Below are 14,268 nucleotides of genomic sequence, written 5' to 3' on the forward strand. Positions count from 1 at the left end.
AAAGTTCTCAAGATAACAAATATGTGTGTATATATATATATATATATATATATATATATATATATATATATATATATATATATATATATATATATATATATATATATATATATATATATATATATATATATATATGTTTCTATAGGTAATTTATAAAGAAAATTACCCACTAGGTAATTGCGTAATTTCTCTGGATAGTTTGTAAAGAAAATCACCCAGTGGGTAACTGGATAATTACTTCCAAATGCATAAGTAATACTCACACAGATTTAAATTACATATAACTATTATATTGCCTAAAATAACAACTCTAGGTGTCACTTAGATGAAAAAAAATATTTTATACAATTTTTAAATGGATAAAACATATCATAATTTTTATTTGGGTTACTAAGGCATTTAAGAAGAAAAATTATTATTGTATTAAAAATCTTAAACCCCTCAAAAAATTATTTTATTAAGTGAGCACATGAACTTTAGTTAGTACATTGTTAGTACATTGAAACTATGTTAACTATCAAGAGGCTCTTTCATAAAATATAGATTTTAGCCACTTATAACGGTAATAATAGCTGATTTTTTCCAGTTTAAAGATAAAATATAGATCTTCAAATTAGTTTTTGCTTATTGCTTAGCTATCAGGGGGTAAACATATTTGTTTTTGGCAATCATATTTTAATAAAGTTTTGTGCTTAAAAGCACGAAACTTATAAATGTTTTCTGACTCTTTGTTTAAAATACGTTTTTAAAAAATGATTTTGCCGTTTGTTAAAAATTACCGTTCCGAGAAAAATGCCAAAAAAGATAAAATTGGACAAGATAAGATAAAAAATAAGATAAAAATATAGTACCCTGATAAAAAAATATAGTACAATATATTATAATACAACAACATTAAAAATAAAAGATAAAAAGTATACTAATATACAAAAGACAAAAAATATACTACAAAAGATAAAAAATATAGTAATATAATACAACAATATTAATACAAAACATATCATGTAAAAAGAGCATATTATTAATTTTTTTATAATCATGTGCACCATCGTGATAAAATACCTTTATAAAATATCAACTAATTACAACTCGTTCCTATTGGCGCCCAACGTTTTAAGTCATAGACTTTAATGGATATTTCAGGTTGTGTACGTACACAAAGTCCTTGGGTCCCGTGAAATATTTTTTACTTTTTAGTCCATTTTTAAAATATTGTTTTTAAAGAGTTTTTTTTTAATAGTTTTTTTGAGCAATAAATTTGTAGCTTTTTGAACATAATTCTTTAGGTATATTTCTTAGCATGGTATATTAATGTAGGCAGTTTGACCAAGTGTTTTCATTGCATATATCACTATTTTAATACTATCATACCCTACTACATTTTTTGAGGTGTCAAAGTCTAATTTAAAACTAAAAATGCAATTTAATAAAAAAACATTTCATTCTCGAAACAATTGTTCACTTAACAACAGCAGAAATGGTCGCAGACATCTGGGTAGTCATTTTGAAAGAAATAAACAACAAAACATGCAAAATTATGTTGAAGATTTACGAAGAAAAAAAAACAACGTAACAAAAGACATCACGAAGAAAGTAAGTAAGATTAAGAGCAAAAAAAGGTTGAAAAAAAGAATTATTTTGTTTTTCGAATTCTTTTTTTTATTATTTTTTATTTCGAACTTTTAAATTCAAATTATTAAGATAATTCAAATTTAAGAGGTTCTACCAAAACAGTACCTAAGCATTTAATAGAAAGCAAGCAGTTTGCCAGAAGTCCAAGGAAGATTCCCGTTTTGAAAAAAGACACGCTGCAGCAAGAAAGCGTTTTGCAAAAGCACATTAAGATTGGTCTGCCTCAAAATGGTGAAATGTTTTGTAATCTAATAAAATCAAAATTGTTTTATTTGGGTCAAGTGTATGCAGGGTATACATAAAAAGGTTACATAACTTTTCCTACCTCAAATTCACTATAAAAGCTGTTAAACATAGTGAATCAAAATGTATATTTGGGTTTATTTTTCCTTACACACGGTAAAATCCATTTATAAGACTGATGGAATAATAGACAAACATATTTATTCAAAAATTTTAATAAGCACCATTTCCTTTGCAGAAAAAGATATGCCGCTAAAATAGGTCTTTATGCAAGTCAAAGATCTAAAGCATACCATTCGTAGGGATTCGTATTGGATTGTGGAGAAGGGAATTGAAATTATGGATTGGCCAACGCAGTCACCAGATCTCAATTTCATCGAAAACTTGTTGACTGATGTCAATAAGATTCCTAAAAAAAATAATTGTTAATTTCAAAATAAATGTTTTGTTGGTATTTTACGCACATAATTTGTTTTTGTTGACGCATAAAACTTCGAAAATAAAAATAAACCAAAAAAACAGCAGAAAAGTGAAAATGAATAGTAAAAATTAAGCAAATGTTGACCTGGCCATAAATGGCACCACGCCCAAAGAAATTTCCAAAATGCTAAACAAGCCTCCAAGTATTTTCTACACTTTGATTAAACGTTTTCAAATAACTGGTCGTGTTAAGAGGAATCTTAGCAGTGGTTAAAAGAGGTAAGCTCAAATTCCTCAATTGACCAAAGCTGTCAAGGGCCGAATTTCTCGGAATCCAGTAAGGTCAATGAGGAAAATGGCTGTCATAAACTTTTAGTATTTAGTACGAATATTTGTAAATTAATATGTCACGCGATGACTTTTTTTTTCACGGTATTTTGAATGGGTTTTTCTTACGGCAATTATCTTGGTATCAAGGGAATACGTAAGTAACGTATTTTAGTTACGGATAAGTGCCAGTTGTATATAAATATCGTTGGTTTATATTAAAATTATATTGAGCGTTATAAATTGATAGGCCTTAGTCAGTTGAACGCAACAAACAGAATATCAAATTCACGACACAAAGTGGCAACCCTACCAGGGCATTTGGAATCTACTGAACACCTCAACAAGTTATCTACTGACTAAGGAAACCTACAACAAAAATTAAAATGGCTCCTAAGCAACGCGAAAATCCTATCGCAACACTACGATGCCATGTGTACTTCTAAACCAAGTCGCTCAACTTCTGCTATCTTTTGTTCCAATTTTCTTGTTCAATCCAGAAAATCGAAACAAACAATAGCAAAAGTTGAGCAACTTGGTTTAGAAGTACGCATGACATCGAATAATACAATACCATTCATTGGAACGATTGGAACCAACTATCAAAGCAAAATTGTCGGAAACTTTCTACTTTATCCAAAACATAGAAGAATTAAAAAGAAACGAAAATAATGCTGACAATGAAGACATTGATAACTGGTAAAAACAAAAAAACAATTAAATTAAACATCAAAGCGATATTCTTACTATATTAAAAGAACACCGCATAGAAAGAGCATTACAAAAAAAGATAATGCGGAAAAAATCGTTCGCGTAAAACAAGAAGCAACTCAAAACATGCATAATACACATACGAACGACTTTAAAGCAAAACATTCCAGACTACAAATTTCAAAGTTTGATTCTTGACTGGGTACGTTTCTGGCAACAGTTTAGCACTGAAATTGACAACACAAACTATGCTCCTGTAACAAAATTATCATATCTACGCGAACTCTTATCAAGCATTCCAAAAGAAGAACTTGCTGGACTTCCTTTTAATGCAAGTGGTTATGAAAAAGCGAAAATGGTGTCGAATCAAAAATATGAAATCACTTCTGAAATTATTCGTCAGCATGGTTATAATATTATGGATCTTCCTTTCATAAAAAATGCCAACGTTGATCAGACACATCAGTTTTACAGAAAATTAAACGTCAGTGTGAACTCATTAAAAACATTAAAGAAATCGGAAACAGCAGAAATAATGGTACTTGAAACTCTCAACACACTTGGTCCTGTTCTAGCGGATGTTACTCGAACTGTTCCAAAATGGTACGAGTGGGGTTTTGAACAGCTGATTAAAGCTCTACGTGACTATACTCTACGAAATCCAGAATTATCTATTAGACAACCAAGTAATATTATCAGAAAAGAAAACGAAACTATAAAACTTCACGATAATTGAAAGCACAAACATCAAATGGAAATTTTCAACAAAATAAAAGTTCAATTCAACGTAATTCATTAAAATCGCATTCAACGTAACAAAATAAAAGTTATAGAGTGTGCTTATTGCAGTTCACAAAATCACCGTAGTCACGAATGTACAGAAATCCGATCGGCTCAGCAAAGAAAACAATTCCTTAAAGAAAACCATCGCTGTTATAACTGCACTTCAACAAATCATGCAGTATCGAACTGCCAACGTAAGTGTTCTTGCTATCATTGCAAAGGAATTCATCGTTCATCTATATGCATTGATGTTAATAAAAACGACTCAAAAAAAGGTATCCTTATGGTTGGATTCGAAGGACGAACAATTCATCCGACAATAGTTGTGAAAGTTGGTGAATATAATGTGAGAGCACTGTTGGATACTAGAGCTGGTAGTTCTTAGGACAAAGTACTTCGGACTGCTTATACTTTACAAAGTCAACCAATAAATGCTACAAAGAACTATACAGCTTGGATGTACTTGGTCTGGAAGACCAAAGCAAAGGAAATAAAAAATGAAGTATATGAAGAGTTTAAAAAACAACTACAACAAGACTGGTTTTTATAATCAGTTATTATTGGATTACCATGGAAAGAAGAAAGTTCAACTTTAGCATCTTATTTAGAAGGGAACATCTCCAGGTTACATAATTTACTTAGAAAGTTGGAAAAAAAAGCCAATGATTTTATTAAATACAATGATTTATTCAAGAACAACTCAAGGATGGATTGAGTATGCACTAATCAAACCAACTCGAAAGATGATGTTCTATATGCCTCATAGGCATATAGAAAAGGAATCTTCTTTTATCACAGCAGTGATAAAAGAAGATTCCGAAACAACTAAGCTAAGGATTGTGTTTGATGCTTCTGCTAAAGAGCATGAATCATCCTCACTCAACGATTGTTTGCATATTGGTGTGATTCACTCGAATCCCGTTTGGATGTACATCTAGTCCTTTTATACTTGGGGAGTAATCAAACAAAATTTATTGACATATGAAAATCATTACCCGCATCAAAATAATAAAATTCAATTAATCAACAAGAGCATATACGTTGATGAATACCATCAACGTTATTCAAAAATTCTTGGCTTATTATGGGACAAGAGTGATGACACATTAATTGTGGATTGCAGGCCTTCTCGTGAAATAGATTGTTTAACTAAAAGTGGAATATTAGGAAGTTTGGCTAAAGTCTTCGATCCACTTGATGTAATTTCCCCAATAACGCTAAAAGTAAAATCAATTTATCAACAAATATGTTTTTTTTTTGTTTTTTTTGTTTTGTTTTTTATAATTCACCTCCTTAAGGCCAAGAAGGCCACTACAGATGAGGAGGCTACTTGTGGTTATAACCCTCTCCTATCTCTATAACTCCAAAACACGAACCTTGTTGAATAAGGCCGCTGCGCGGAGAAACAAGTTGAGCGCGGTACTACCAGGGACGTGGTGGGAATTGAACTCGGAACCTCTCGCTAATGAAGCAAGCGCTCTACCACTACGCAACTACCGCAAATGTGAATTAAAATATTGTTGGGTCAAACCAATTTTACCAGAATTAGAAGAGAACTGGCTGCTTGGTAAAATCCTTACCAGATCTAACACCAATACCAAGAAGTATTACTATTTTGGATCAAATGATAAAAAAGATTGAAATCCATGGACTTAGTAAAGATGGCTGCTGCAGTGCAATATATGTAGTAGTACATCAAGGTAACAAAGTCACTCAAGGAGTACTTACTGCTAAATCAGGTATTTCCGAACGAAGTTAATCTATTCCAAGAATTAAATTAATTTCTGGACACATAGTAGCTAACGCCCTTACAAACGTTAAATTGGCACTTGAAGGACACCCAATTATTAAGATATATGGTTGGTTTGATAGTTGATATATTTCAATGGATATTCAGTGAAAACACTAAAACATTTGTCAGCACTGCAAGTTGGATCCGTCGATTACAGAAGGATCCACAGATAAACGAATACCAAGGTAAAATGAACATAAAATGGCAGTTCAACTTAGCAAGAAGTCCATGGTGGAGAGACTTTTTTAAAAGAATGGTGGGTTTGGTGAAACAATCGTTACACAAAGCAACTGGAAGGCTTTGCCTAACTTTCGAACGACTTAAAGAGGTTTAATTGATATTGAGAATACTTTGAATAACCGGCCATTAGGATACATTGAAAACGATATTCAACTTCCAGTTTTAACACCAAACATGATTCAACATGGCAAAGATATTACTATCCCTTTTAAAAATACAGAAGATAACGATGATCAAGAATTTAACAACAATACGATGACACGAGCAGTGAAATATATCACAAAATGCTAGAACTTAGCGTGGAAATGATGGGCTAGTGAGTACTTAAGATCATTACGAGAAAATCATCAACACGAAGAATATAATCAAAAAGTCATAGCAGTGGGAGAGATTTTTTTACTAAAAGGGGAAGAAAAGAATCGAGGCGAAATCAAAGAAACTTTGATCTTTCAAATCTTTCAAAAGAAAGAGACCAACAACTTTCCTCTTCCTGCTTTTTTCCCTTTTTCAACTTCTTGTTGATTCTGTGTCAAACAGTAAAACCTATTGTTGTTATTAGTCATCAAACAGTCCTAGAGCATGTAAAGTATAGATTCAAGACCAAACAATTAACTTCAGCTATAATGTTTGGTCTGGTTTCATCTGATGGTCTCTATAAGCCTCCGGTTTACATTAAATCTGGTCAGAAAATTAACAATAATGAGTATATTCGAATCCTGGAAAACCATGTCAAGCCCTGGATTAATGCCCAGACACTCTAGACAAAAATGTGGTGTTTCAGCAAGATGGAGCACCACCACATACATGCCATAAGACCTTGAGGTGGCTATTAGAGAACCTGCTAAATCACGGATCAAAAGTGTAATGGTAACCTGAATCTCTAGATTCGTCACCTTTTGACTATTTAATTTGGGCGTATGTAGAGTCAAAGCGTTTTCAACTTCCCCACAATAGTGTCGATTCCCTAAACGCTGCAACCAATAGGGAGTGGAATAAGATGTCCAAGGACTATATTCAGACCACCTGTTCCAGGTACCGGAGTCTTCTTGAATCTGTGATTGATGCTGAGGGAGGAAATATTAAATAAAAATGTAGTAAATGTATTTCTGTACACCTTTTAATAAATACCCTAGAGAAAAAAACCCGGCTAATCCTATTAAGGACTTGTTAATACTTACTAAGTTCCTGACGAGTACTTGCATGGAACTTAGTAGTTTAAGCAAGTTTTAATCGGAACTTAATAGGAATATTCAGGTTTTTATTCAGGTTTTCATTAGCCGTATTATCAAGTTTTAGTCATAACTTAGTAGGAGTAATTAGCTTTTTATCGGCACTTGGTTGGATTAGCCGGTTTTGATCAGAACTTAGTAGGAATTATTTGTGTTTCATTTAGAAACTGGGTTTTAGTTATTAGTAGAACTTTATATTTTTATTTGGTGTTTAATTAAATTTTTATTTAAGCACAGATAACTAAAAAAAAAAAAAGTTTATTATTTTTTTTTTAATTATCTGTGCTTAAGTAAATAACCCTTTCTAATTTAACTATTATAGTGTGACTAATTTGAAATTGGAAATAGTCTATTTATATTATTCCATTTGTCTTAATCTTTTATTCGACCATACCTGTAACTATAATGAAATTTACAAAAATATTAATGTAAGTCGACAACTTATATTATTTCACAATAAAAAAGCTTATTCAACTTACCATAGTTTTATAATGGTGAAAAGTTTTTTGTTATTATTTATAGCTATAAAAATTGACATTTTTCAGGAAAAAATCTAAAAATTGAAATATAAGTGTGAGAAAACGTGAAAAAAATATCTATAAAATATAAATAATTCTAAAAGTCATTCTGATTTCTAATGAGTGTTCATCACATTTCCTAAAAATAAAATGTATATGCATTTCATAATTAGAAGTGTGTTGAATATACCAGACTTCTATAACTACATTTATGTAGTAAGGGACTAATAGAAAATAGAGGCTAGTAGAAAATTTCCAAAATATTATTATTATTTGCCTTCATGTTTTATTCAACCAAAACTGTATCAATAAATGATATAAATAAAAATAATATTGTAAGTCGATAACTTAATAAAATATATTTTACTTTAAAGTGTACCATTATAAACATGTTGTCGTCTAAACATAATCTTGTCATTAAAACATAAATTACTTGAAAATACTGTAGTGTTGCTGGAAATAACTTCACATTGGTTTACTTATAAAAAAAACCAAGATAAAATCTTACATACATACATACATACATACATACATACATACAAACATACATACATACATACATACATACATACATACATACATACATACATACATACATACATACATACATACATACATACATACATACATACATACATACATACATACATACATACATACATACATACATACATACATACATACATACATACATACATACATACATACATACATACATACATACATACATACATACATACATACATACATACATACAGGCTCTCACCGAGGCCTGTATGTATGTATGTATGTATGTATGTATGTATGTATGTATGTATGTATGTATGTATGTATGTATGTATGTATGTATGTATGTATGTATGTATGTAGGTATGTATGTATGTATGTATGTATGTATGTATGTATGTATGTATGTATGTATGTATGTATGTATGTATGTATGTATGTATGTATGTATGTATGTATGTATGTATGTATGTATGTATGTATGTATGTATGAGCCCATACTCCCCTAAAACAGTTTACGGAAGCAACTTACAGCCGTATACACTTAGTAAAAATATTGTATCCAAAAATGCTAGCTGACTTGTCTTCCGTGTGATAAAGATAGCGGATAATAAAATCAGAGTTTATATATTTGCATCAATTTTGACATACTAGGATTACTCGGTAATTATTAAATTAATCGGAACTTAATAAGCTTAGCCGTATTTGGCAAAAACTCTACAAGATTAGTCACAATAGCTCGCAATAACAGGATTAATAAGAAGTTAGACAGTTTCCGAGTAATATTAGCCAGTTTTTTTTTTCTAGAGTAATCTTTTTTTAGCCACAAGTTTTCATTCTACATCATTTTGGTTGAAAAAAATTTCTTATGAAGTTTGCGGTCGCATACAGTATCGTCTTACGTCTATTTCATTATTTAATATTAACAGTAACTGTTTTTTTATATAAAAAATGAAATACCAAAAAAAAAAAATTTTTTTTTTCAATTAATTTATTTACTCGTTTTAGTAATTCGTTTTACAATAAAACGCTTAATAATAATGAAAAAATTACACAATAGGAAATAGGAAAAACCTTATAAATATAAAAATATATCATTAAGAGATAAAATGATTTTTATAAGCTTCACTCTTTAAAGCTTTCTATTAAAAAAAATTTTAATAAATTTTTTTTCATAATAAGTAAACCTTTAAAAACAAATTATTTAAATCCAATTAAATTGCTAAAAAGATTAAATAAACTCAATAAAATACTATAATAATAATATAAAATGCATATATTGTTTATTAAAGATAGCTTTATAATCAAAACGTTCGTAAGTTTTTTTTTATAAGTGTTGAATTTAAGAAACTATGAATCATCATTAGCTTTTCTTAAAATTTTTTTAGAAATGAACCAATTACTGTCAAGTCATTTGAAAAAGAAGAGAGAAAATATCTCGGTATAAACATATTCTCAAATTTGAAAAAGTTTTTGTTTATACTCTTCGCCAAACTAAATTAGTAAAATAAAGTAATCGTGGTTTCTTAGAAATAAGAATAACTAAATTAGTTATATAACTCTTTATTTTCAAAAAAAAAACATCAATTATAAATTACGTTGAGCTTAAAGTTAAAATAAAAGAAAGGAGATGCACATGCTTTCTATTATTTTAACTTAAAAAACATTTATTTTAAATAGTTTTTAGTTTTTCTTAAGCTCCATGTTGTATACTTTTACTTTCATGTACATCCAACATACAACAAGTTGCAAATAAATAAAAATTAGTCAGACACTTGAGCTCTAATTAATATGTCTTCTTGTGGTAAGAATTTTAATTTTCAAAGTTTTATTTTTTTTTATGCCGGGGCGGTTTTACGGGTGTGTGTGAGGCGGTGTGATGCCTACCCCCAAAAAAGGCTGTAAAGATATATATATATATATATATATATATAATATATATATATATATATATATATATATATATATATATATATATATGTTGTGTAATGCTGTGTATTAGAGATGTAATGGAGGTTTATTGGAGCCGAAGTTTTATACTAAAACAACCAATTCACGGTTAGCAAACCACTTTTAATAAAAAGTTTTAGTTTAACTTTTTAATATCAAAATAAAGATATTTAAATCTCTCAAGTTCAATATAATGCATAAAATTTTTTTTGTCAAGTTCAATAAAAGTCGCATCTCATCTTCTTTAAAACTTCTAATATTGTTCTTGAACTATTTCTTAAACTAATTGTTATTTATTTTACATTTAAAGTTTTCAATAAACAATTTGTAAAGTATACATATATAATACGTTATTGTAACTACGTACGATTGGAGCTCAGTGATATGACAAAATAATGTCTTCTACTTGCCAGTTTTTTTACTTATATACTTTTAAATGTTATTAAACGCCAAAGTAAACAAAAACAAAACAAAAATTGAATTATCCGAACTTGAAAAAATCAATCGAAACCAATCAAAACTTACTGAGCAGGAGTCGAAGCTCCGTAACATCTTTTTAATATAAGCATTTTGATATATAAAAATTCGATTTTAATAAAGTAAATTTAAAACTATTCTTAAAACACATAACAAGATGACGCAAACTTATAATAAACTCTAGTTTTCTGGGTGGTTTAAAATAGATAATCAACGTAAAAACAAAAACAAACATGACGAACAGTTTTCTATCCACACTCTAAAATATCGAGTTTGTTTCCTCTTATTTTCAATCTGTCCGTCAATCATAAAAAGTGAAATGATTACCAAATTTTTAGGAAAAAAAGGCATATTGAGCAATTCATTGAAATTTTGCTCATCTGTCACTTATTGGACTATTAGTAGCATCTACTATAAACGGCCTACCGAAAAATATCCACAGTGTGATATAGTTACGTTCATTTAACCACTTTTTTGGCTGCCACTATCGATTCACTTTGTAACCGATGAGCAAAATAACAGTGAACCACTCAAAATATTTATAAAGGTCCCCTGAAGTTCCGCAATAGAATGTTGCTGGCAGTGGTTATTAGTATATGTTACTGAAAAGCACTGAAACCTCGTTACCAATATCTTACTATTAGATTGATCTTCCTTTAGTATTTAAATAACGCTTGAAAATTTTTAGCATGAAACAGTTTCATATGAAATAACGTATTTAACTAAAAGGTACCATTATAAATATAAGCACGTCCGCCGCGAGTTGGTGTCTTAGGGGGGGGGGGGGGCGTTGCGATATCAACTTTTGCCGACAAAAAAAAAGAAAAAAAAGAAGGTCCTTGTTTTTTTAAATTTGTCCACTGCTTAGTCGACATTTGCCGACTGACTTGTCTAAATGGGTCAAATATGCCGACTAAATGAATGAAAAAATCATTAATGGAGGGGGGGGGGGGTCACACCCCTATCGCGCCGGCCTTGAATATAAGTTTAACCTTTAACAATCATAACCTGGGTAAACATGTATAAGAGAAAAGAAGAGAGGTAAAAATATTTAAAGTTATTAAACCCAGACCTTAACTCTTACTAACTAAACTAAAAAAAAAATAAACTCAGTTCATGTGGAACAATTTTTCTTTTTCATAGGTAAATTGTGTTTACCATAGCTAAGGTGCAACACCTGTCTCAATACAAGATCAGTTAAACGTCATGATCAGGAAAAAAAAAACAACGGTGTTATAAATGTTTTATTCTCATTCGCATTTTAAAATTTCATGATTTATGTTAAAGCAAAAAAAAGAAACAGCATTATTGTGAAAAATGTTGCTTAAAAACTTAATTTAAATTCCATTAAGAAAGTAAATCTTAGAAGGTTAAAAGCGTCGTGTATTTTATAATAAAACATTTATGTATAACCAGGACCGTTGGAACTAAAACTATATTTTAGTTCCAACGGGGGAGGAGGCAGTACTACACTGAAATAGTTTCAAGGAGCTTTTTATTTTTTATTTTTTAGTTATATTTTCAGTCAGTTTCTTCAAAATTATTTAATTTTTTGTCACGTAACAGTTTACTAATTATATTATCTATTAATGAAAAGTTAAATAAATAAGAATTTATTTTAAAATATGCAAACTTGTTATATAAATAAATTTAAGACATTTCAAAATAAACTTTTGTGGAAATGACAAGGCTATTCGAGATATAATATTGATTATATTGAAGTTATGATATTGATTATAGGTCCACAAAAATTGCTACACGCGTTGATATTTTATACAAAGATCAAAGTTAGTAAACACCGGTTAAATAATTTGTACCCATTTTTTATTTAATGTCAACTAATGTTAACTGCTTTGGCACACAGCTCGTCGAAAACTGTTTCGTACATTCTCAAACTACTTCTTAATAAATCAAAAGCTTTAAATACATTGTATCTATATTTACAGTTATATATAAATAACTTTAACATTTCTTTTAAGTTACTGGCTTCAAAAGAAAAGTAAAAGAAATTATCTTTCAATAAAAAACATTCTTGTCTATTTCTATTAATTTATTGACAATTTTCATCGCTTTTTTATATATATATATATATATATATTTACTTAGTTTTTAATTAATTTTTATTGTTACCGTTATTTTAAGTTTTTTTTTCATTAACTTTACATCAGTTTTTTTTTGAAAACCAAAATCACACAACAAATTTTCTAAAATTTTATGAAAAGCTAATAAAATTACTAATAGCTGAAAAAGTAAAACTAAGAACTTCATATAGCTTACTTAAGAACTTCATATAACTTACTTAAGAACTTCATATAACTTATGTGCTACCATTCTACTAAAGTTTCCATTAAAAAATATGACAACGATAATTTCAAGTTAAATGGTTTTATGAAAGTTTTATGAAAAAATTATTCCTCGTCAAACTTTTACTATAATTTTTTTTTTATGATTTGTAACAGTTGCACTGCCGTTATTTTAAGAATAAAAAACGTTAATGATTGGTAGCCTTTATCCAAGAAGGGTAGATTAGGGTAATATGAGCACCTTGGAAATATGAGCATACTTAAAGATTTCTTAAATGTAAGCAGTAAAGTTAAAGCTTTATATATTTTGAATTGACTTTATGTGGTGATAACAGGAATCAGTACAATTAGCGTAAATTTATATGCAGTAATTTTTTTCATTGAAATTACCTAGTTTAAAGTCCTAAAATCGCAGTGGTTTTAATTGCTTTTTGAATAAAAGCAAAACATAGTAAAAAATTTTAATATTTTAACAATACTAAATATTTTTCTGTAGTTTAAATTCAAAAAATTTGAACTTTTATTGTTGAATGGTTTGAATTAATAAAATTGAAAAAATAACAAACTAATTTTTTTTTCTTTTTTTTTTTTTGCAGAAAACATAGTAGTATTGTTTCAACAAAAGTGGCATAAAATTTGATCCTTTAATTATAAGTTTTGTTAATAACAAAGCATTATATTCCTAAAATTAGTTCTAGTTGTCAGGTTGATATATTTTTACTTAATCAATGTTTTTTTGAGCTATTTTAAAGCGCTCATATTACCAAGTGGTCTGGGTAATATGAGCAGTTTTGCTACTTTTTTAAAACCTCTGTATTTTTAAGAAAAAATTTCCGGTGCCAAAATATTGAAGTGGATCATGAGAAGGATCCTAAGAATCGTTAATTCACAAAAATTTTGGATCCAGCGTAATTATTTTTGAAAATATTTCAATTTTCGCTTAAGGTTCTTATATTACCTAATCTACCATATAATTTATCAAACAGAAACATTAATTACAACTTGAAGGCTTGTTTAGAATATAGTGAACATAACTAGGCAAGAAAGTATTAATAGAACATAAATTGATTACAACTTGAAGGCTTGTTTCAATATAGTGAACATAACTAAAATTAGTTTGTTATTTTTTCAATTTT

General features: G+C 29.0%; 1 protein-coding gene across 1 annotated transcript in view; it reads left to right on the forward strand.

Moving 5' to 3' along the window:
• Positions 1 to 10,009: 10,009 nt before the first annotated feature.
• Positions 10,010 to 14,268, forward strand: part of LOC101236066 (hemicentin-1) — a 166,173-nt gene continuing 161,914 nt past the window's right edge. Inside the window, exon 1 of the mRNA XM_065788290.1 lies at positions 10,010 to 10,206. Coding sequence (XP_065644362.1) covers positions 10,194 to 10,206 — 13 coding nt within the window. The 5' untranslated portion in view covers positions 10,010 to 10,193. The remainder of the gene's footprint in view (positions 10,207 to 14,268) is intronic.

Source organism: Hydra vulgaris, chromosome 01 (assembly GCF_038396675.1).
Source record: "Hydra vulgaris chromosome 01, alternate assembly HydraT2T_AEP".
Classification (NCBI taxonomy): domain Eukaryota; kingdom Metazoa; phylum Cnidaria; class Hydrozoa; order Anthoathecata; family Hydridae; genus Hydra; species Hydra vulgaris.